Source organism: Ceratotherium simum, chromosome 2, assembly GCF_057802395.1.
Source record: "Ceratotherium simum simum isolate JZ-2026a chromosome 2, ASM5780239v1, whole genome shotgun sequence".
NCBI classification, from domain to species: domain Eukaryota; kingdom Metazoa; phylum Chordata; class Mammalia; order Perissodactyla; family Rhinocerotidae; genus Ceratotherium; species Ceratotherium simum.
In genome coordinates this window covers 91613914-91636850 of record NC_141901.1, presented here as the reverse complement: position 1 = coordinate 91636850, position 22937 = coordinate 91613914, and the positions used below count along the sequence as shown (strand labels likewise).

The 22937-nt window shown below is 36.5% G+C and overlaps 1 protein-coding gene across 8 annotated transcripts in view; it reads left to right on the top strand.

The window, feature by feature from the left end:
- Positions 1–22937, top strand: part of SRSF11 (serine and arginine rich splicing factor 11) — a 44263-nt gene that overhangs the window by 833 nt on the left and 20493 nt on the right. For 4 of the 8 annotated variants that reach the window (XM_087449169.1, XM_087449139.1, XM_087449133.1 and 1 more), the window contains 2 exons: positions 12651–12854; positions 19475–19608. In XM_087449169.1, the coding sequence (XP_087305295.1) occupies positions 12673–12854; positions 19475–19608 (316 nt within the window). In that variant the 5' untranslated portion in view covers positions 12651–12672. Of the gene's footprint in view, positions 1–11135; positions 11247–12647; positions 12855–19474; positions 19609–22937 lie in introns of those variants that run through there. The other 4 variants (XM_087449147.1, XM_087449156.1, XM_087449162.1 and 1 more) reach the window with 3 other exon arrangements.

Below are 22937 nucleotides of genomic sequence, written 5' to 3'. Positions count from 1 at the left end.
TGGTCTGCAATGTACAGCTTTATTGATTCATTCAACAAATAATTAGGAACTCATTATCTTTAGTACTGTCCTGGGTGGTAGAATTTTCTTTTGCTTGAAGTGATTTTGCTTTAAAAAGCACATGCCAGGAAATATCCTCCTAACTCCCCGTCAACTCGGCTGGGGAATCGGTAGGATATTTGAAAGATAGGATGACGGTCGCCTGACAGATTCTGCATCACACAGAGGTTAGCCTGAGTTCAGGGTCTTGCTACCTGTACAATTCGGTTTTTAACCCTCCTCTTGCTTTTTTTTTTTTTTTTCTTTTTCCTCTGTAGAATCCTTTACACTAAAATTGAACAGCAGAAAAGTACCAATAGTTATACTACCAAGCAAGAAAAGAGTGAGTTTTAAAGCAAGAACCGTAGCAGTTTTTGTGAGTTTTGCACTAATGAGGCGCACTCACCCCCACCCCTCCGCGTTCGTCTTGACAATGATAATCATAGTTACCTTATTGAACCCTTACTAAACGCCAGGCTCAGTACTAATAATACCTCTTGCAGATGAAGAAATTGTAGCTAAAAGGGAGTAAGAAACTTGCCGAAGTTCACAAGTTTCTATAAGTGGTATGGACAGGAATTTGAACCCAGATCTCTCTCCAAAACCTTTCTTCTTAATCATTATGATTTGCCTAGTGGCTTTTATCCTGGAACCATTTTAAGGGACATTTCAATTATGTTTTAAGAGAGATTTATTTATTATAGAAAAACCTTTTTCTCTTTTGTAGCATATAACAGCCTACCTTTGGAGGATGAATTGCTCAAGTATAAAATTTTATAATAGCCACCCCTCCCCCACAATAGTTTCTTGTTTAGTTCAACATTTTTTAAAATAACAACCAAAATGTAATTTTTTTCATTTATTGTGCTTCTACTTGAGTTAAATATTTCATTGTTGACGATTATAGTATTGTGTTGAAACGTTGCATTTTGTGTAAGAGAAGCATATCCTATTTCTTGAAAAGTAAATCTGAAAAATCCAAATGACCATATATACTTGTGCCAAACTTTAATACATATAAACTGACGTATGTAAAAATTTTTACTAGTCTGTATCTGTAGTACACTGTATATTGTACCTGTGTAGCAAGTGCAGATTGAGCAAGTGAAGGTAAAAATTATTACCTCATGCAATCGGGAAAATTACGAGTTTTATCTCAAATTGGTGGAAACTGAAAGCTTATCAACTTGAATTGAGCTTTTTTATGAGTATAGTTATTTATAGTTATATTCGTGGGAATTTGCGCTTTATGTCTATTGCATGACTTGAGGAAGAATGCATTACAAACAAAAAGCCCAACCCTTTTTCAACATGAGCATTTAATCTAAAGTATTACATTTTTTTAAAAAAAGAAAAAGGGGGCTGGCCCATGGGGTAGCCGTTAAGTGCACACGCTCCGCTGCTGCCTGCCCGGGGTCGGATGCAGGGTGTGCACTGACGCACCACTTGTCAGGCCATGCAGTGGTGGTGTCCCATATAAAGTGGAGGCAGATGGGCGCAGATGTTAGCCCAGGGCCAGTCTTCTTCAATCAATCAATCAATCAATCAATAAATGGATTACTAAAATAATATGAAATGCATATCTCCTGTGTAGGGCCTAAAGACTACTACATAGGTACTTTTGTAACAGAATTTGGCTACAATTTATTATATTCATTTTATTAAAGTAATGGAAGGTTTCACTCTTCTATCTTCTTTGCTAAATGAAAAAAAAAAAAGTGAAGAAATCAAAAATATATTGAGCCTAAGAATTATATCGGCCAAAGAATGCTGATCTGTTTCATAACGGAAAGTTAGACTATTATCAAAGTAGGATAGAGTGGCATATCTCTACCATTAAAATTTAAAAAGACATTTTCAGACATGGCTGTATTCTCTTGTGAACATTGCTACATGTTAGGTTTTTTCTTGAGCTGAAAGGTACAATTGATAAAATGAATTTATTGAAGCAAATTGAGAAATTATTGTAAAGGAAAATGGCATTAATTTGTGCAAATTTTTCAAGCATATTGGTTTAAAAAATGTTATCAAATAAGAGCAAAGCGAATTTGCTTTTCAGACATTCCTAGGAAGTTTCTTTTTGTGTAAAGTAGCAGATTTAGGCTTAGCCTATTTTGAATCAGTATTATGTTTCTGTTTCAGAATATTGCCTTATCTGTGAGAACTGCTATTTTATGCTCAAGTTACTTATTGAGAGAACATTTTGCTTTTTAACAGTCATTATTGATTGGAGTGTTGGACCTAACATATATTGCTTATTAAATGTTTTTTGAGTTGAGTTTTTTTACAGTCTCATACACATTACTCAAGTAAGGTTTTCTTTCTATGTTTGTCCCTTATTCTATCAATAGGTTGCTTTAAATACCAAAATTGAGGGCAAAATTTTATAGGACACACACAGGCTCTTCATGTTGTAAATATTCAACTTTAAAGGTGTTTGTTACACGTGTCTTTTAGTTTCCTTTAAAAATTTCAATTTGCAGTTTCACATTTATTTTCCATTCAGGCCTATAACTACCAACTTTTAAAAGTAGTCAGTAGAAAACATTCTATATTATTTCTATGAAAGCAGTGCGTATTTTGCATTTTTATTCGTAGTTTCAAATGTGACTTTGAATTGTTTTTGGTTATTAGAGTTTTTTCAGATAATTTTTTCAGATGGAGAGGGTGCATCTTATTTTAGATTATTCAGTTGTATATTTGTATGTTCTCTGTGCCTCTCTTTCTTACTTTTGAATCATGAAGCAGTGAGCTTGCTCTAGGAGGTTTAATATTTGATTCAAATGTCAGGTCTTATATTTTTCTCTATTTTAAATACAAAATATTTAGGAAATTTTAGCTTTAGGAAAATATCGTTTTCATTTTCCTCTTATCAAAAGGCTTTACATGCTAATATTTTTCATGTGAAGAAAAGTGGAGGAACTAGTTTAAAAAAATTTTTTTATCCTAATTACTTTTATTTGTTATTTTCTTTCTATTGAAAAAAAGAAACTGAAGCAGGAGTGCTTGTCAAGCAGTCTTGCTCATGTCATTAAATAAAAAGCACTGTGGGGGCCTGCCCAGTGACGTAGTGGTTAGGTTTGCAGGGTCTGCTTCGGCGGCCTGGGGTTTGCAGGTTTGAATCCCAGGCACAGACCGACACACTGCTTATCAAGCCATGCTGTGGCCGTGTCCCATGTACAAAATAGAGGAAGGTGGGCACAGATGTTAGCTCAGAGTCAATCTTCCTCACCAAAATAATAAAAAGTAAAAAAAGCACTATGATATTGTTTATTGGTTTTTCTAAAATCAGCTGAGACTGTTTCCCATTATTCCCAGTGATTCTGACTCCTAACCTTTAATAGCTGTGTTCTCGATCTTTTTTCAAGATTAATGTGTTCTGTGACTTAAAGTCTTAATTTTAATATTAATTGTGTAGGTTTTATGAATTTGCTTTAAAGTAGTAAAGTGATACAGAGATAAAATTGGGGCACCAAACTGTAAAATGTACCTCATAATATCACTCTGTCTTTAATTGCATTGACACGTACAAAACCACTACTGAATAAATCTGTTTAAAATTAGTTTTAATCAAAATCCACTATTTTGAAGTTTGATGTTATATCATACCCTGCCAATAATTTTGTTCTGTTGGATTTGGCTTGCAACTTTATTTGCTCAATACTTCAAAAAGAGGGAGAAATTAAATGAGTATACATGGCAAATATTGCTCTATATGAGCAAAGTTCCCCAACAGTTTTAATAAGATATGATATGGTCCCTGAGACTTTATTCTTAGTGTCAACTTAAGTTGATAAGGGGGGGGAATATGAATAATTTGATAGTTTGTTGACAATCACAATCAATAGATTTTTATTTAAAAATATGATACTCAAATTTCATATTTATACTCACAATATTTATACTCACACTTGCAATTAAGATAAATCCTAATTTAACTTGCAGAATACCTTCAAGACTGTCCACAATTTTTTTCTACATCAGTTTTTTTTTCCATCCTTTAAAATATCACGGTCACATATACTTAAATAATTTGAAAGGTACCATCATTGAAGTGTTGAAATACTAGTGAACCTTTAAATAGTTGGTCCCCACAATGCAAATCTGTGAACCCAGCTTTGCTCTTCATCTTTCTAGAGATACATGTTTTGCACTCCTCACTAAATTTATCTTCCGTTAATACAGCTTTGGTTATTTTACATTTTAGAGATGTTGACCTTTTTGCTTTTCCTTTAACTTCTCATTTTCTAGAAAGTTACCTTTCCACCTCTCTTCCCTCCTTCAAAATAATTATTTGATCAGTGTCTCCACATGCTTTAGACTACAATGTGGACTAATTGTGGTTTGAAACTAACTGCAGTTCGTAGTTTCAAGTGCCTGGGGTGGCAATTGGGGGAAAAAAGCATTATGGCCTTTAGCTTTAGCGTGTTTCAGGAATTCAGATTGTTTCGTGCACTTAGTAATGTTTTCCTTTGTTTTTGTATCTTTGGTCATTCGATAGTCTGTTGCTCTGACCCATGTCATAGTACTTTTAATTTGAGATTAATCGAGCATATGTGCTGTTGTGTCTTTTGAAAATAATACTCTTGCTTTAAAAAAGTATGAAAGTAATTGAAGTCTTCCTCGAGTTTTCCATGAACCATTTGTGTTTTATCTAAAAAGGAGTGTTTTGTTTAACCATCATCTGTCTGTGCATGCTATTAGTAAAGTGCTGCTTTAGAATCAAAATGAATATGAAAATCTGAAATCTGTTGGTGTCATGTTTCTGTGCAGCAGCCTCTTAAAGGAGAAAGGGCCTCTAATAATAGTATATTTCACGTTTACTACCACTTAACAGATTACAAAGTATTTTCACATTTGACAAATATAATACTCTACGATAAGACAGAAGTATTGTTATTATTCATCCATTGAAAAGATGAGGAAGTTGAACACAGACTTGCCTGTAATGGTATGTACTATTTATTGAGTGCCTCTGTGCTGGGCTCTGTGCTAGGTGCTTCATATCCGTTATATTTCTAATCTTAAAAACTTTAAACAGTATCATTATCCCCATTTTTCATGTGAGGGAATCGAGGCTGACATGGCTAATTATAGGAAGCACCTATTATAGTGATTGAGAGCATGCATGGGGAGTGGAATGGGGGACTTCTTTACGCTCATATAGTTTGAATATTTAACATTTTACATTTATTACTTTATAATAATTTTTTTAATATGCCACAAAAAAACCTATGTTAAAATGTAGGATCTTAAATAAGAAACTCTTCTCACTATGTAAATTAACTCTTCTGATTCATATCATTCATGTGAATGATGAAGTAGAATTAGTCTAAGGTACTGGCCTAAAATAAAGTGATGGTATAAAATGGAACCCAGTTGAAGTAACCATTCATTTTTCAAAACGAAAGATTTTTTATTTGTAGAGTAGGGATAATAGTAGTTAATATTTATCTTTTCTAAGCATTTGTATTAGTATTCTCACCTCATCCTCACAATAACCCAGTGAAGTGGGCATTATTATTATCCCCATTTTTCAGATGAGGAAATTGAAGCACAAATAAGCCAAAGGTCACAATTATCTTAACTGGTGGTAGAGCCCCTTCAGTGTGGCTCTAAGCCTGCATTCTTAATCACTGTAGCACTTTTTAAGTCTTGTGAGGATTAAAAGGCATTTTAAAAGCATTCAGTTAATGTAGATCCTCTTATCACTGAGTTGAGTACGCTTTCATTTTTACCAGGTTTATAAGACTCTTTAGAAAGAGAAAGTTTCTTGAAGAGAAAGTGAATTTTACAGCATAGGGAAAAAAGGAGCTCACATGGTGCAGATGTCTAATGCCTCCATTAGGGAAAACTTAATATTAAAATGCTTGAGACTGTTTACTTAGAGTAAAGACACATAGAACTCTGCTGGATTTGTTTTTCACTTGATTATTATTTTTTTTCCCAGGATTGTGAAGCATTCCCTCAAATGGCCTTTCCTCAATTGAGACTCTAAAAGAATCTTATATCACATAGAGGATAGTAGTATTGAGTAGTCAGTACCTGGAGCTTCCCCATCCAAAGATTTCTGTTGACCCCATTAAGTCTGAAAAGCCAAACAAATCTCTACAAGTAAATTGACTGTGGTTTTCCAAGCAATAAGTATGCACTCTAGCTGAGAGTACTGTACATATGGATATAGGCAACAATATCTTAATGCTGCAAGTACTACTCTTTTCCTCTATGATAATCATAAAAAAAAATGGGCACATACAGATTTTTGCCTACAATTTCAAGATGTTCACAGACCTTGTGCTGTCAATTTTAAGATATAAATATAGAATCCTTGCTATTGATAGTATAAATTAAATAATATGAAACAAGTATTTGGAAATAAACTTTAGACTTTTTTCTGTCCTGGTGTGTGTGTCCATCCATCCATCCATCTGTCCATCAGTCCCCTAATGCTACCGCTCCCTTTCATTTAGATGGAGCAGAAGAAAGGGGAGCGTGGGATTTACAATTTTGATTTTGAAATAGATATTAATATTTATAGAATTACCTAATTTATAGAGTTAGAATAGAAATACAGTTCTCTAATTTGTAGAAGTAAAAATACAAATTAAAATGGATCTGCAGATAATTTTTTGAAAGTTGCAGATTTATGAGCAGCAATTTATTTCCTAGGTTTTTCTTATTGTTTTCTATAGGTATAGGGGAAAAAAATGTATAGCCAAATACTTTATCTCGCCAGGTTTCCCCATAAATCTAAGAAATGTGTTCCTGTCTTCATTCACCAAGCCTTTGTTGAGTAGATTATGTGAGGCATTTGTAAAGTTTCTAGCACATAGATGATACTCAGTAAGTTTTTGTCAATTGCTGACTTTGTTCCAGTATGATACTGTTGGGCATCAGAAATACAAAGATTAATACATTGCCTTCCCTGTCCTCAAAAAGTGTATTTGCTAGAGAGGAAGAACTACGTAACAACTAATTTGATAAAAGGCCTGTTGGTTGTGCAGATTTGCAAAATTGTGTCAATTTGGAGGACTCCACCATCTTTTCCTTTAGTGTGAACAAAGGTGGCTAACAATAAGAGAGGTGACTTGACTTATCCAACTGAGAACATAGTGTCCAGCGGGTAGAGTCTCAGACTTATCCAACTGAGAACATAGAGTCCAGCGGGTACCTGAGCCTATTCTACCTTATAATTGAAGAACTTCCATCTAAATACATGAGATTTTTTTTTTCTTAGAATTATCTTTAAGTGCTCTTTTTTCCAGTTTAATTGAGATATAATTGACATATAGCACTGTATAAGTTTAAAGTGTACAGCATAATGATTTGATTTACATATAGCATGAAATGATTACCACAATAAGTTTAGTTAACATCCATCATCTCATATAGACACAAAATAAAAGAAAAAGAAAAAAATTTTTTTCCTTGTGATGAGAACTCTTAGGATTTACTCTTTTAACAACTTTCCTATATATCAAAAAGCAGTGTTAAGTATAGTCATCATGTTGTGCATTACATCCCTAGCACGCACTTATAACTGGATCACCTTCCTCTACTTCCCCCTCCCCGACACCCCATCCCTGGTAACCACAAATCTGATCTCTTCTTCTGAGTTTGGGGTTTTTTTGTTTGTTTGTTTTTTAGATTTCACATATAAGTAAGATCATACAGTATTTATCTTTCTTTGTCAGACTTATATCACTTAGCATAATGCCCTCAGGGTCCATCCATGTTGTCACAAATGGCAGGATTTCCTCATTTTTTTATGGCTGAATAATATTCCCTTGTGTAGATATATATATATAGAACACAACTTCTTTATCCATTTGTCTGTCAGTGGACACTTAGGTTGTTTTCACATCTTGTCTATTGTAAATAATGCTGCTATGAACCTGGTGGTGCAGATACCTCTTCGACATAGTGTTTTCATTTCCTTCGGATATATTTCCAGAAGTGGGATCATTTGATCATATGGAGTTCTGTTTTTAATTTTTTGAGGAACCTCTGTACTGTTTTCTATAGTGGCTGCACCAGTTTACATTCCCGCCAACAGTGCACCAGGGTTGCCTTTTCTCCACATCCTCACCAGCATTGTTGTCTCTTGTCTTTTTGATACTAGCCATTCTAACAGGCATGAGGTGATATCTCATTGTGGTTTTGATTTGCATTTCCCTCATAATAAGTGATGCTGAGCATCTTTTCATATACTTGTTAGTATATCTTCTTTGGACAAATGTGTATTCAAATCCTTTGCCCATTTTTCAACTGGATTATTTGGTTTTTGCTGTTGAGTTGTATGAAATCTGTATATTTTGGATATTAACTCTTTATCATATATATGGTTTACAAATATTTTTTTCCCATTCCATAGGTTATCTTTTCATTTTGTTTATGCTGTGCAAAAACATCTTTGCTGTGCAGAGGCTTTTTAGTTTGATGCAGTCCCACTTCTTTATTTTTTATTTTGTTGCTTGTGCTTTAGGTGTCATATCTAAAAAATTATCACCAAGTACCATTTCAAGTAGCTTTTTTCTGTGTTTTTTTCTAGGAGTTTTATGGTTTCAGCTCTTATATTTAAGTCTTTGATCCATTTTGAGTTCATTTTTCTGAGTGGTGTTAAGATAGGAGTATAGTTTATTCTTTTATACATGAGATCTTTTAGAAGTTTGAGACTGGAAAGAACTAAAGCTTGTCCATCATGATGACAGGATTGGTATTGTTTTTGAGGATTTGTGTAAAACATTTTATAATTTTCATTGACCGATTTTCCTGCCAATATCACTCACCAGTTTTTGGTTTTTTTTTGTGTGTGTGTGAGGAAGATCCGCCCTGAGCTAACGTTCATGCCAATCCTCCTCTTTTTGCTGAGGAAGGCTGGCCCTGGGCTAACATCTGTGCCCATCTTCCTCCACTTTATATGGGACGCCGCCACAGCATGGCTTGACAAGCGGTGCATTAGTGCATCACTGCGCGCCCGGGATCCGAACCCAGGCCGCCAGCAGCAGCGGAGTGCCTGCACTTAACCGCTTCGCCACGGGACCAGCCCCTCACGCACCAGTTTAAATTTTTCTTAGCAATGTGGTGGTTCCCCACCTATACACAATAAGGCCTTATTATGGGGGACCTATAAGTAATTTTCTGTATTTCAGAAGGCTGTCAGAAATCATGCACTATAATATGCATATATAGGCCAAATATGACTATATAGGCCAAATGACAGGTTACTTTTTGCTTTGGATTAGACATAGCATTAACCCTTAGTCAGACTGGTAATATTTATCATTCAGATGTAACTGGAAGCCCTCCCTAACCCACTTGCAGAGAGTAGCTGTGACTCTTCCCCGTGCACACGTCTTGCACTTCACTTTCCATGTGATACTGACAGGATCTCCTTATAAGTTTCTCTCAGAAATATAAACTGGACAGCATTCATTCAACAAGAAACGTCTACCTACTTTTCTTGAAAGCTTCAGACTTGTTCTTACCCTCAGGACCTTTCTGATTTGCTATTTCGTCTGCTTGGATCGCTCTTCCCCGGAAAAATCAAATGGCTTGCTTCCTGCTTTTATTAAAGTCTCTCTTCAGATAACACCTTCTCCCGCATCTCCTATCCTGGTTTATTTTTGTCACAGCACGTCACTCCCTTATATGTTTGAGTTTGTTTATTGCGAGTTTGCCATACTAGCCCTGAAGTTTCATGAGATCAGGGACATTGCCTGTCTTTTCTCTGCTGTATTTCTAGTGGCTAGGAAAAGCCTGGAACATAGTAGGTGCATAATATTTGGAGGAATTGGGGAGTTTTTTAACAGCCTCTTATGATACTGGGGTTAAAGTAAATAAGACGGGTATGATACCTATCTCCAGATTCTGTACTACTTATAATCTTCTTTAATTGGGAGCTTAAACAAATCTGAAGTGATTTAAAACTAGTATAGATTGGATATATTTATTTGGTTTGATATATTTGTTATTTACCTTTAGCTATTTCATTTTTATGGGAAACAGACAATAACAACACAAAGTAGTTAATTATTTAATCTATTTATTAGACCTAGAAGGATCTTCAGAATTATGCTGCAGCTCCTCAGTCAGCTCCTGACTGGAGTAGGTTCTTAGAAGTGAAGTGAAATTTCCTCAGATCACAGTAGTAAATGACAGGGTAGTATATTAATCCAGTCTTCTGGCTCTAAGTCCAGTATTTCACCTAGTTGTTGGATGATTTGAAAATAAGATATTCAGAAATACTCCTTATTAGAATAAGATTCTTTTTTGCCACTTTGTTTCTCTATATGGAAACACAATCTATTTGTATGTTCAGTAAGTTATTATACATAAACTGGCTTCTGACGATTTAAACAGTTTTATCTTACTACGCAACTATCTTTTTCTTTGGTTTGAATGTTTAGTTTTAATTATGAAATATGTCAAACGTGCAGAAAAGTGTAGAATAATATAAAAGATTTCTGCTTATCCACTACAGAGAATAAAGAGATGTTAACCTTACAAAACAAAGAGAGGCATGAACTGTTCTTGCCCTTGTGTTATTTGTCCTTTTATCTTAGAACATTGTAGCATGCTTGGCACATAGTAAGCACTCCTAATGCGTCAAACTTGTCAAATGACAAAACTAAAACAATTTGGTAACGAGTTTGATGTTCTTTATTCAGGGGGAAGCAGTCTATGGATGGGGGGAGTGCAGTGCCTCATAAGCAGTGGGGCACTCTTCCTGAGGGATTTTGGGCACGAGCGGGTTTTATAGATTGTGAGTAGAGGCAATGCAGAAACAGGGGCTGACTGGCCAGGAGGTGGGGGATTTCCTTATAAGGCTAACAGGTCCTATTTTCTAGGGTAAGGCAAGGTAGCTAAAGCTGAGTTGGAGGATTGGGATTGGTGTATGTTAGGTGTCCTTGACAGGTGTTTCCCATAAGCGCAGGCTGACTTAGGTTTAAATTTGTGATGTGAGGCGGCCTCCATTTTTCATGTCCTGTTATAAGAATTAACTTTACCAAATTGTTAAGAATCTGTAATTGGCCGTTACATATGTCTGATTCAAAATGAGAAAATAAATTACCTACCATTTTTTATATTCACAGATACACATTTATGATTGGTGTGCAAGTAGTTGTAATTTGTAATTTTGCTGAGGCCTACATTCAACCAACCCACCCTCTTCTGTATAAGAACTAGCAGAAGTGACTTCCCTAGTAAGTAAACCTAGCCAATTGGCTCTGTGTCCGACTCTCAATAATTTTGTGTTCTAATCTCTCACAAATTACACTCTTGACTGCATTTCCATAGAAATATTTACTAACAGAAATATTCTGTAAGACCAGGTTTTAGCGTCCAAAAATATTCAGGGTCAAGTTATTTAACAATCGTCTTAGAAGAAATGGCACTGTCATTAAGGCATAAAATGTGTTCAACACATTTTTTGGGCATTGACTATGTGCCAGACATTTTGCTAGGTCTAAACTGACCCAGAAAACTCACAGCTTTTGGGGGGATACATGTCAATACAACAAAAATTGTGTATGTATCCTCTGTTGTTGAGCAGAGAAGAGGAGGCCTAACTCTGCTTACAGAAGTTGTGACAGTGAGAGAAGGAAGGCCCTACAGAGGATGGCAGTTAGATAAAATGAGGGAGATCATTAATAACTTGTATAAAGGCACAGTGAAATTAAAGATTTTGTCAAGATGTGGGGGAATTGCAAGTCGTTGGATTAACACTGGATGAAAGTGGGAAAAAGTTCAGATGAGGTTGAAAAATTAGGTAAGAATCTTTTTGTATTCAAAAGCTTCAAAATTATTTTAAGCAAGAATGTGCACATAATGCAAGTTTTTCTGTAGAAATTGCAGATCATATTCTTGAATATATTTAGGTGCTGTAAAATGTGCTTTTAAAAAGTCAACTTGTGAAATAAAATTAGCTATAAAGCACTAGTGTGACATTAAAATAGATCTTTTTTGAAGGTTTCAGTGACAGCAAATTGGTTACAAATTTAATGTTATCAAAATGTATGTACAGTAAAGATTCAGAAAATGTTATAGTGGTGGGGAGCAAAATCTTGGTAGCTCGGGTGGAAATTGCATTAGTAGCTAGACAGACTGTAGATGATACTGTATGAAGACAGAAATATCGTGGACGTTTTTAATAAGAATAGTTGCTGAAGTGTGTAGTTATTGCTTGCTTAAAAGAGTGAATGCTTGCTTTAAAAAAAACGGTTAATGTCTTCCACTTTCGTCTTCTAAAAAGAAGAGGGAGCCTTGCACGACGGCTGCCCCGGTGACACCCCGTTTCTCCGGCTGCGAGCGAGGCCTGCTGCGCCTGCGCGGGGCGGGGCGGGGCGGCGGGGACGCGCCCGCGCGCCGCGAGGCATTGTGGGGCCCGGGCCCTCGGGCGCGGAGGCGCGCGGCGAGGCGGGGCGGCCGTTTGTTTCGTCGGGTCTCGCGCTCGCGCGCTCTCTTCCCGTCGGAGCGGCGGGGCGGAGAAACGGCGGCGGCGGCAGCGGCAGCGGCAGCCTCGGACTCCTTCCTGTCTCCTCTCCGGCGACCCGGTTCCTCTCCCCCTCCTTCTCACTGTTTGTTGTGTGTTTGATGTGTTAAAGCAGGAGCCAGAAGGCGAGCCGCGCCATGAGCAGCACCACCGTCGTCCCCAGCACGGCGGGCCCGGGCCCCAGCGGCGGGCCGGGCGGCGGCGGCGGCACCGAGGTGATCCAGGTGACCAACGTCTCCCCGAGCGCTAGCTCTGAGCAGATGCGGACCCTCTTCGGTTTCCTAGGCAAGATCGACGAGCTGCGCCTCTTCCCGCCCGAGTGAGTCCCGCCGCCGTCCCCGCGCCCTCCCCCGGCCCGGCCCGGCCGCGCCGCCGCCTGGGCCCGCCGCGCCCTCCCCCGGGCCGGGCCGGGCCGGGGGCCGCTCGGGAGCCGCTCTGCGCCGTGGCCCGCGGGTGCCGCGCAGAGCGGGCCGCGCCGGGGCTTGGGACTCTTGATCTCGGGGTTTCTCCCCCTAAAATTGTGCCAACGTGGTCGTTCTTTGAGCACTTACAGGAAGACAAACCGCACTTCATGTATTTTGTGTGCAGGTCAGTCTCGGTAAAAAATCGAGTATTTCTTTGAGTTCTTTGAAAAGTAACAGTTATTCATTCCCATATTAGTTTTGATATTGAATTTTGTAGGCGGTTGTTCGCTGACGGCTAAGTATTGCTGTTCAGTGATTCTGGCCCAGCGAGTATAATTCACAGGCAGTACTCTTTTTAATAGACGATTAATTCAGTGGGCTTGAATATTTAATTTTTATAATGACAAAAATGAGTTATAGCTGAAACCTAGGGTTTTCCTTTATTTAAATAATGTACACATTTATGTTATTTCACAGTTCTTGAGAAGGAATTTTATAAATTTTAAATTTTTGAATTTATAGTGTATGGCTTTTTATCCTGTTGTCTCACGTTTGTAGTTTTTATCGCAAAAATAATAAATGAGTGGATTAATTGTAAAGAAAAAGTAATTTATGGAACCATGAAGGAAGATAAGATGTGCTAAATATGAGAACAAACATTTGAAATAATGAAACAGCGTGCTCTTTGGGAAGAGTGAAAATTCAAATGTTACTCTCAGTAAACAGTCAGTACCCACTGTACATTGGGAGTTTTATGATGTCGCTTAGGTGCTAAACAGGAAATTGGAATCCTCAAGGAATCCACTGTTGTGGTAGATGTAATAGAACATTAATCTATGTACATTTCTAATCTAAAGTAATAGATGTGGTGTTAAGTATCATCACTTTCTACATAAAATATTTTCAGATGATTCTTAGTGTTTTCAAATTGTGTTGTCTTTAATTTTTAGGAGAATATACATGCCAGGAGTTTTCAGAGTTACTAATTTGCATAAAGTGTAGAATTCTGGGAACAAACATGTTTTTATTTTAGTTATTTTGAACAGAAACTTGACTTGCTTTGGTAATGAAGGACAAATAGCTTTCATAATATGAACATAGAGAAATAGAGAAATAGATATTTTGCTGCTCAGTTTTCTCACAACATACCTTTTGTTAAGTGTTAGTAAAATTAATAAACAGTAAAATGGCAGAAAATGAGTGTAACTTATTTGATTATTGTAATCATGTTATTACTCCAAGTATTTGAGATGTTGGATTTATTTACGAGATAATTCTTTCCAGTCTCGCAAGTTATAAGAATTTTGTTATAGTTACTGACTTTAAAATGCTTTGTTTATTTTGAAGATGCTCTTTTTATGATGCATTTACAAAAAGATGAGGCAGAGAGGTGCAGGCAGTTTACTGGTTCCTCTTTTACCTAGTGCGTGGTCAGCATCTTGGAGTCATGGTAGACCAGAGTCTGGCTTTTTTGCTTTGTAGTCGAAGGAGTAGCTCCATCATAAGCAGGATCACCGATGTGCACCAGACAACATGATCCGGGGTGCTGTGCCTTAAGAGGATTCCTTTTCCTGTGTTTGGAGGAAGAGATAAATATCGACACATTTTTGGTGTTTGCCTCGTCACATTCAAATCATTTTCTCTTCTGAAAATGTACAAAGTTACAATATAGTGAATGTTACATTAGTGGCCTTCCTGATTTGAATAGTAGGTCTGTAGATGCCTACTTTTGTTCATTTAATGTTGATTTTTTTTTTTTTTTGGACTAATTTAAGTCTCAGTAGCTAATCTGACCTGCAGAGTTCAGAAATATTTTGTTGACAATTTCTTTAAGCTCTCTGCAGCTTTCAACAGTAGCTTCCCAGGGATAATGAGCTATGGAGTCCTAGTAGTCCAAAAGGGTTCATCATTCCAAATATTTCTCAGAGAATAAGATTGAATGGCTCAGATTACATAATATTCTGACAATTGTAAACATTTGCCATTTGATTTTTTTATGGGTCGTGTGTGTGCATGTGCATGCGCGCACCCCCCCCCCCCCAAAAGGCTTTCGTATCCACCTGGAACTCTTTTCTCCTAGATATGCCCATGACATGTTTACTTCCTTTTGTTACTCAAATGTCACCTAATCAGAGAAGGCTTCCCTAATCGCCCTGTATAAAAAATACACCACCCCTGCTCCCTGCCTTCTCTGTTCAGCCTAACTTCTTTGTTTTTCTCTGTAGCACGTATCACCTACGGGTTAAGTTTAACTTCTTCCCTCTTGTAGAATATGAGGTCCCTTGGGGTCATTCGCATTACCCCGGGGTGAGGGGAGGCGGTTAATGTTTCAAGTACGTATACGACTGAGCCCCAACCCACACCTATTGAAACTCTTAGTTCAGTTCTAAATGCACATTTTGAGGGAAAAATGTCCTGGGACCTGGGATTATGCCAAACATTTCAGTGACAACCTCCTCAAGATTTCTCCCTTTTTTTCATGATTGAATCCAATTTCTTGGTTCTTTTCAGCCAAAAGTTACTGGCCTGTAATTTCAACTACTGATAATACTGTCTGTCTTCACAAGATGTAATATTCGAATCCTCTCTTCAGTATGACAGCCCTACAGCTATGTGAAAGCATCTGTCAGTGTTCCCCTCATTTCCTCTTTCTTTTTAAAAGAAAAACAGTTATTTTGATTCTAGTTGTTCCTAAAATGCATATTGAAAATTCAGCATTGTTTGAGTGTCTATTGTGTGCTAGATGCTTTCCTATTTTATCTTACTTGGTCCTTACAAATCCAGAAGAAGAATGTATTTTACCCTGTTTTACAAATGAGTGAGCTGACATTTCGTGTAGGTTGTTTTGTACGCCCAAGCCACTCTCCCAGTGTCAAAACTAGTTTGGTTTTAGTGGAATTTCAGAAGGGAGACTAACTGGAGTGTTCATCCAACAATGATCCCTGTGAAACTTGTGTCAAAGTTTTATATAGTAACTGAAGGCTACTGTAACACTGCAGATAAATTTAAATTCATTATTTAAGTAATGGATTATTTAAGTTATTATTTCAATGACCAAAAATAGATACTTTAGTGATTATAAAAGTAACTTAGTATAGTTAGGTAAGGGAGAGAAGTTAGTTTACCTTTAAAAATTTTTTTTAAATAAATGCAACATTTTACTGTATTTCCTCAGAACTGAAAAAGAACACAATGAGAGAGAGGGTATGTGAGGTCAACAGTCAAGTTTTCAGGTGAACATTACCTTTGTCACACACCTCCTATTTAGGAGAGCTTAGGAGATTCCCTTTGTTTGTTAGCTCAAAATTCTCTGCTCAGCAATGGTTAGCACAGTATTAAGGTGGGAGTTGAAAGAGTGGTATCAGTGGCCTAAATCAGAAGTTCTCATACATCAGTGGGCACCAGTATCAACTGGGGATCTTGTTGAGAATCAGCCCTCTTTTAAAAGGGATTCTCAGATTCAGTGGGCATGAGATGGACAACAGAAACCTGAATTTCTTATATGCACTCCTAGAAAATTCTGAAACAACCTTTAGAGGACACTTTAAGAAACAGTATCACCACTCTTAGGTAAAGGGCAAAAGCATCATCAGGGCTCATTTTTCCCTATCTTGCTTCTCAGTTCTTTTCAACTGCCATGCCTTGTCTATATTAATTCTTAAAGGTAAGGAGTAAACACAAGTACATTTTAGAAGTGGTACTTGCACAGAATTCTAGGGTATAAAAATTAATTTTAGGCATCAGTCCTCTATCTTATATTAACATATGTCTTTTATTAATAAATCTTAACTGAGAAAATATAAGAATATAGTGGTGGGGCCAAATAGCGATGGTTTTACACAAGACCATTTGAAGTGGGGAGAGATGCATTGTTTGCCTTTCGGAGTTGTCTTACTGTGACTTTCTTTTCCATGGTATTTAAATTATTCATATTTTGATCTTTACCTCACTGCCACTTAAAGGTTTGATATAGCCAAAGTAATAATTGCAGCATTCCTGTGACATGAGTGGGTAGAAAAAATACGAATCATTTTAAGATTACCAAGTAAATGAAAGGAAATACACTGTGAGCACATAGACAGTACTTTCCTAATTTTTAAAAAAGAACTGTTATGTTTATATGTTTTAAGAACCTGATATTTGCTAGTCATTTTTTTTTTCTTTTGGTCAGATGACAATAGACAGTGTCAGAGAGATGGTGGAGATCACCTTTTGAGAAATTGAAGTGCCTACTACTTCCCAAGGCATTGTGTTACGTGTTAATGTAAAATGATAGCAGTATTTTAAGAGCTTTTTCATTTGTTAGTACAAATATGGATGTCATAAAAGAAATACAAAGTGCTATAGCTTTAGTACTAAAAGTACTGAAAAGGCATTCTTTCCACTACTCTGGGTGCAACATGGTTAAATTTTAGACCCTAGATCCATAGTGCTTCCCATTAAAAAACACTAGCTTTTCAAAAACATCTAGCAGTAAGATGGCTTAAATTCCATTAGGATATATTGTCAACTTTGCTTTGAACCTAAATGAGGATCTGTGCTTAGTATGAGTGATCCCTTTAGGGAAACATACTAGAAGTTCTAACAGGTTTGAGTTCTTAGGTTATATGGATAGCTTCATGTAGTCCTCAATATAAGAAGTTTTTATTTTCATGTTAGAGCCCAAATTATGAGGAAATTTTTCTTTTCAACAACAAATACTTACCTCTGAAATACCTAGTGTGACCAAAGCTGGTGTAATTACATTTTTATGTATACATGAAAATCTCATTTATTAGAAAAGTTAAGGGCCGGCCCTGTGGCTTATTGGTTAAGTTCGCGCGCTCCACTACTGGCGGCCCGGGTTCGGATCCCGGGCGCGCACCGACGCACCGCTTCTCCGGCCATGTTGAGGCCACGTCCCACATACAGCAACTAGAAGGATGTGCAGCTATGACATACAACTATCTACTGGGGCTTTGGGGAAACAAAAGGAGGAGGATTGGCAATAGATGTTAGCTCAGAGCCGGTCTTCCTCAGCAAAAAGAGGAGGATTAGCATGGATGTTAGCTCAGGGCTGATCTTCCTCACAAAAAAAGAAAAAAAGTTAACAATAAGCCCCATTCTAGTAACATGCAAATATATTATAGGATTTCCCTTTTCATTATTGAGTCTTAAGATGCAGTTGGCTTGTTGTAATAAAGTGGTGGTTCTTTACCCTGGGTGCATGTTAAAATTACCAGAGAGAATTAAAATGGAGGAGGAGGAGGAGGTGGCACTCAGTACTTCATTCATCAGAGATCTTGATTTAATTCATGTGGAATGCAGAGCCTGGGTAATTTTTTTCCACAGGTGATTCTAATGTATAACTGGGGATGGTGTGATTACTACTGCCTTAGGGCATTGGTTTTCAGATAACTTTTGGTTTGGGGTTAGGGAGCAACCCCTGCCTTTATTTATAAGTTTAATCTTTCCCTTTCTCAGAGAATTTCTTGGCAGAAATTTGAACCACCCTATATTTAAGTTTAAAAAAAAAATGAAAGAGAGAACTGAACCAGCCCTGATGGCCTAGTGGTTCAAGTTCAGGGTTCTCACTGCTTCCGCAGCTCAGGTTCATTCCCTGTCGTGGAACCACACCTCTCCTCTGTCAGTAGCCATTCTGTGGCAGGGGCTCACATAGAAGGACTTACCACTAGGATATACAACCATGCACTGGGGCTTTGGGGAGGAAAAAAAAGAGGAAGATTGGCAACAGATGTTAGCTCAGGGCGAATCTTGCCCTGCAAAAAAAAGAAGAAATAACAGAAACCCTGCTCCCTGCCTCATCTGTCCTCTGCCATCACTTGCACTTTAGCACTTGTTTTTGTTTTGCCTAAGAGAGCATTGTGCTGAGGGAAGTGGCTCTTGTTTATCGAAATTATTCGTGATAGTACCAGGGGTGGAGTACTGTCCCCATGTGTGCTTCAGTTTTTTTTTTTTTTTTTTCCTGAAAGTGCTCTACATGAGAGAGCCTTAATTATTTATAATGCTTGGGAGTTATGCTGTAGGTGAAAGACGACAGGGTATTTAGTAGGCAGGTCAAGAAAACTCACTGATTGTCAAATAGATGCACTTGCCCACAATATTCTTTTGTCCCTATAGTGGAAAGTTCGTGTTTTTTACTCTGAAAATTTAGCCATAATGAAGAGTTTTCTAAGCCAAAAATAATTTCTTGTTATCTGTACTTCAAAATAGCTGGTATTGGTATTACGGAAAAAAGCGTTGACACTTTTGAGGTCTGCTCAAAGTCTGAGACTTTAGTTTCAAACTGTTTTTAATGATACACTGTAAATTTAACCAGTGATTGTTTTTGTCTACATGCAATTTACTACATGAGTTCAGTGGGTAGTACTTTATTTGAATCGTCATTTTCTTTTGAACTGGTTAACTAAACTAATGTATGTGCAGTTATATATTTTTATCTGCCTATTTTATTTTGGAATGTGAGTATTAGTGTCTGAATCATACATTTGTGTTTTAGCTGATGTTTTTCTCTTTTTTTATGTTTATTTTTTAGTGATTCACCTTTGCCTGTCTCATCCCGTGTCTGCTTTGTTAAGTTCCATGATCCGGACTCAGCAGTTGTGGCACAGCATCTGACAAACACTGTATTCGTTGACAGAGCTTTGATAGTCGTACCATATGCAGAAGGTTTGTGCTTTGTTTAACTACCTATGTGGGCATCCTATGATGACCATCTACCTCAGTATAGTTTTAGAGTGAGCATTAGTAGCATGTTAAAAACCTAAGCTATTAACATTTTGAAACCCTTGTTATACTGTGGTCCATATTGCAGATTTTTTTAATTCTAAAAGTTAGAAATCAGATCTGTTTTTATAAGATATTTAATTTTTTGCATTCTTTTAAAACATTTTTAAGTTGATTAAAATCATGTCCTTTGTTGTAATTTTTTAAGATACATCTACTTAGTTAATTTAAGGTTTGAGTTTTATGAAAAAGTCCTGAAGGTGAATGGTTCACTCCATGCACGTTTACACAGAAACCTTCAAATAAATGCATGTTATTTCTGTTTCGAAGAAACGACTAGGTGAGTTTTATTTGCTTAGTGCTTCCTTTCACTGATAACTTTGAAAAAAACAATCCCACATTGAATTCCAGTATACCAAGGGTTGCAATGATTTGGTTTTTATGGAAGTTCAAGATTTCCTATAGCTTAGGTGCCAGATGGGCACTGGGTGTTTTGTTTTTATGCCAGATTTTCTTGTTCATTCTTGCTATATTTTCTAGAATATCTCTAAATAATAAATTCTTCTCTCTGTTATTTGTGTGTGTGATTTTTGTAGTGGAGAAGGCAAATGCAAAACTCTTCCAGATGACTGAAAAACAGTGGGTCCTCTGCAGCTACAGGGGATTCTAGACATTAACTAAAGGCCAGCAAGCACTCCAGTCCCCCAAGTGTTTTCCTGGTGTAACCATTTGTTAACCACATTTTCTCTCTTTTTACATTTTAGGCTGTTAAAGTAATTTGACAGAAAAATAATGAGCAGGGTTTTTGGATCTAAAAAACCACTGTGACAAGACAGCACTATTTTAATTCCATTTTGTAAAATTTTCTAAGGCATATTTTATAATTAGTTTGTTCCCAATGTACTGGTACTTTATTTGCTTTCTGGTAACTATAAATTTTGATCTAAGAAATCACTGAATATGATAAAATCACTGGATTTGAAGTTAATGATTTATTTAACATATGTGCTGACCAGGGTTTAAATGTTTTCCCCTTTCCTTAATGAACTGGTCAGTGGAAGTGGAATCGTGATATTGTTAACTTTAGATACTATCGCAGATCTTTGAATATCGATGTGTGAACATTTACACCATACCTTGTAAACATTGTGAAATGTCTAGTCCTTAAAACTTAGAAAAATTGCCTGTGTGGTTTTCTAAAGAAATTAAATTGCATTCATAGATGTGGTAAGGCATGCTATATAATAACAGTACATCTATCTCCATAATATTAAAGTGTGTGAGCCCCATTTAAGGTTTTAAAATATATATGCTGATAAACGTTTGAGTTAACTGTGTTTTTATTAAGCAATTTCTTTTATATCAGTGTGCCTGTTGTAGGATAAGACTTACCTCCAGGAGAAAATTTACAGAATTCAAATTTAGGATAAGTAATATATAGATGATAGCTTTCGGAACAAGGGTCGAATATGTGAGTAATGTGCAAAGCATTAGCCTTTAAATTTAAAGAATCCTTATTGGCTAAGTATTGTATCATAGTTCCCAAGGCCTGAACATAATACAGTATATCATATAACTGGCTTTCATCAGTATTTGTAGATCACAGTAATTTTTCTGGATCTGTTTGAAAGTGAAATATTTAGATGTATATATAGAATAACAGAAATATTTATTTCCAGAATTTGCTTTTGGTGTATTTAATTACTGGTATGGTATGCTGTATTAATGTTATCTCCACTAAATAACTGATGTACTCAATCCATTTGTCACCATTCACCCTAGTTTTAGCTCTTACACTTTGGTGTTGGTTCTTGGTTGGTGTTTTAGAACAATAGACACAAAGTCTACGGTAAGGAATAGTCTTAATTGGTAAAAACTGAGATAGCTGGATTTGGAAGGAACTCTTAATAGTAATGGATTTGGGGGTTATTTAGGTTCCTTGGTTAATGTTTGTTTCTTTTGTCTGTTTCTTTTTCTTTCATTTCTACACATTCATGCAGTATTTCATGGTTCTATCAAAGCAGCAGTAAAAAAAATACTCTTGACGCATGAAAATTAACTGGTGAGGGGCCTCATTGCTATTTTTAAATTGTAGTTTTATTTTTAAATAGTCTTTTTTTAAATCAGAGGATCAGATGCATGACTTTTTTTTTTAATGGATGCAGATCTTCTATCAGGTGTCTCACAATAAATTCAAGAGGATTTTAGTTTGCCAGAAATGTTGCAAATGCACTAATTTGAGTAAGATGTTGATAATTAATATTATCCTCTTGAAACATAATTTTGCATGCAAAATTATCCCATGATCTTTTAGGTTTGTTAATATTAATGCATTAATGCCCTATATCTAAATGATCTTCTCCCCACTCCCCCTCCATAACTCTTGGTATCTAAATTGATGACAGCTCTGACACAAGCAAGATAACAGTGCTGTGTAGTATACATTTGTTTATATTATCGGCACTTCTCAGTATAGGTGGAAGGAACCATTACCTTTATTTAACAGTGGTTTTTCTTTTTTGTTGTTGTGTTTTACAGTTCTTTTCCCTGGTTCAGCCTGAACTATATACCAGGCCCTGCTGAAAATACCACCCAACAGTTTTCTTCTGCAGCTTATCCAGTTTCTCTTAAGTGCCCTGTACATATTGTATGTTTTATGATGAGATGCAGTTTCTTAATATGTATTACAGAAATACTACTGGTATTTGCAAATATATAGTTTAATTGTATTATTGAACTCTCATTTTGGGGGCTTGGGCACATTAACAGATTAATCCATCTGTATAGGGCTTTTGCTGTTGGATAGAATTTAAATTGTCTACATAAATATTTGTCTTAGGACCCTTAGATTTTATCTGAATACACAGATTAGGCTTTAAAAAGAGACATACATGTCATTTTTGGCTTAAGGAGTTTGACTAAGTTAGCTTTTGAACTGACACTCTATAGCAGCATTTTTTGGTATGGTTAGCATGGCACATGTTGAAACATAAAGCATTTTACTGTACAGGTAAGGAATGTGCCATGTTGTTTTACCTATTCTCTCTCTTTCTCTCTCACACACACATCCTGTGTGTATTCAGAGACCTTCAGAAACATTCATATTCATTTTCATGAGTCAGCAAAAGCCCTACCCTTGTTTCCAACAGAATATTTCCTTTACATACTTTTCTTCTCTTAATTTTTACAAAATTTGTATGGTAGGTGTAAAAGAAAATCATAGTAACTGTACCATATTATTAACCCCTAAATCAAACTTTTTTTGTCTTGTG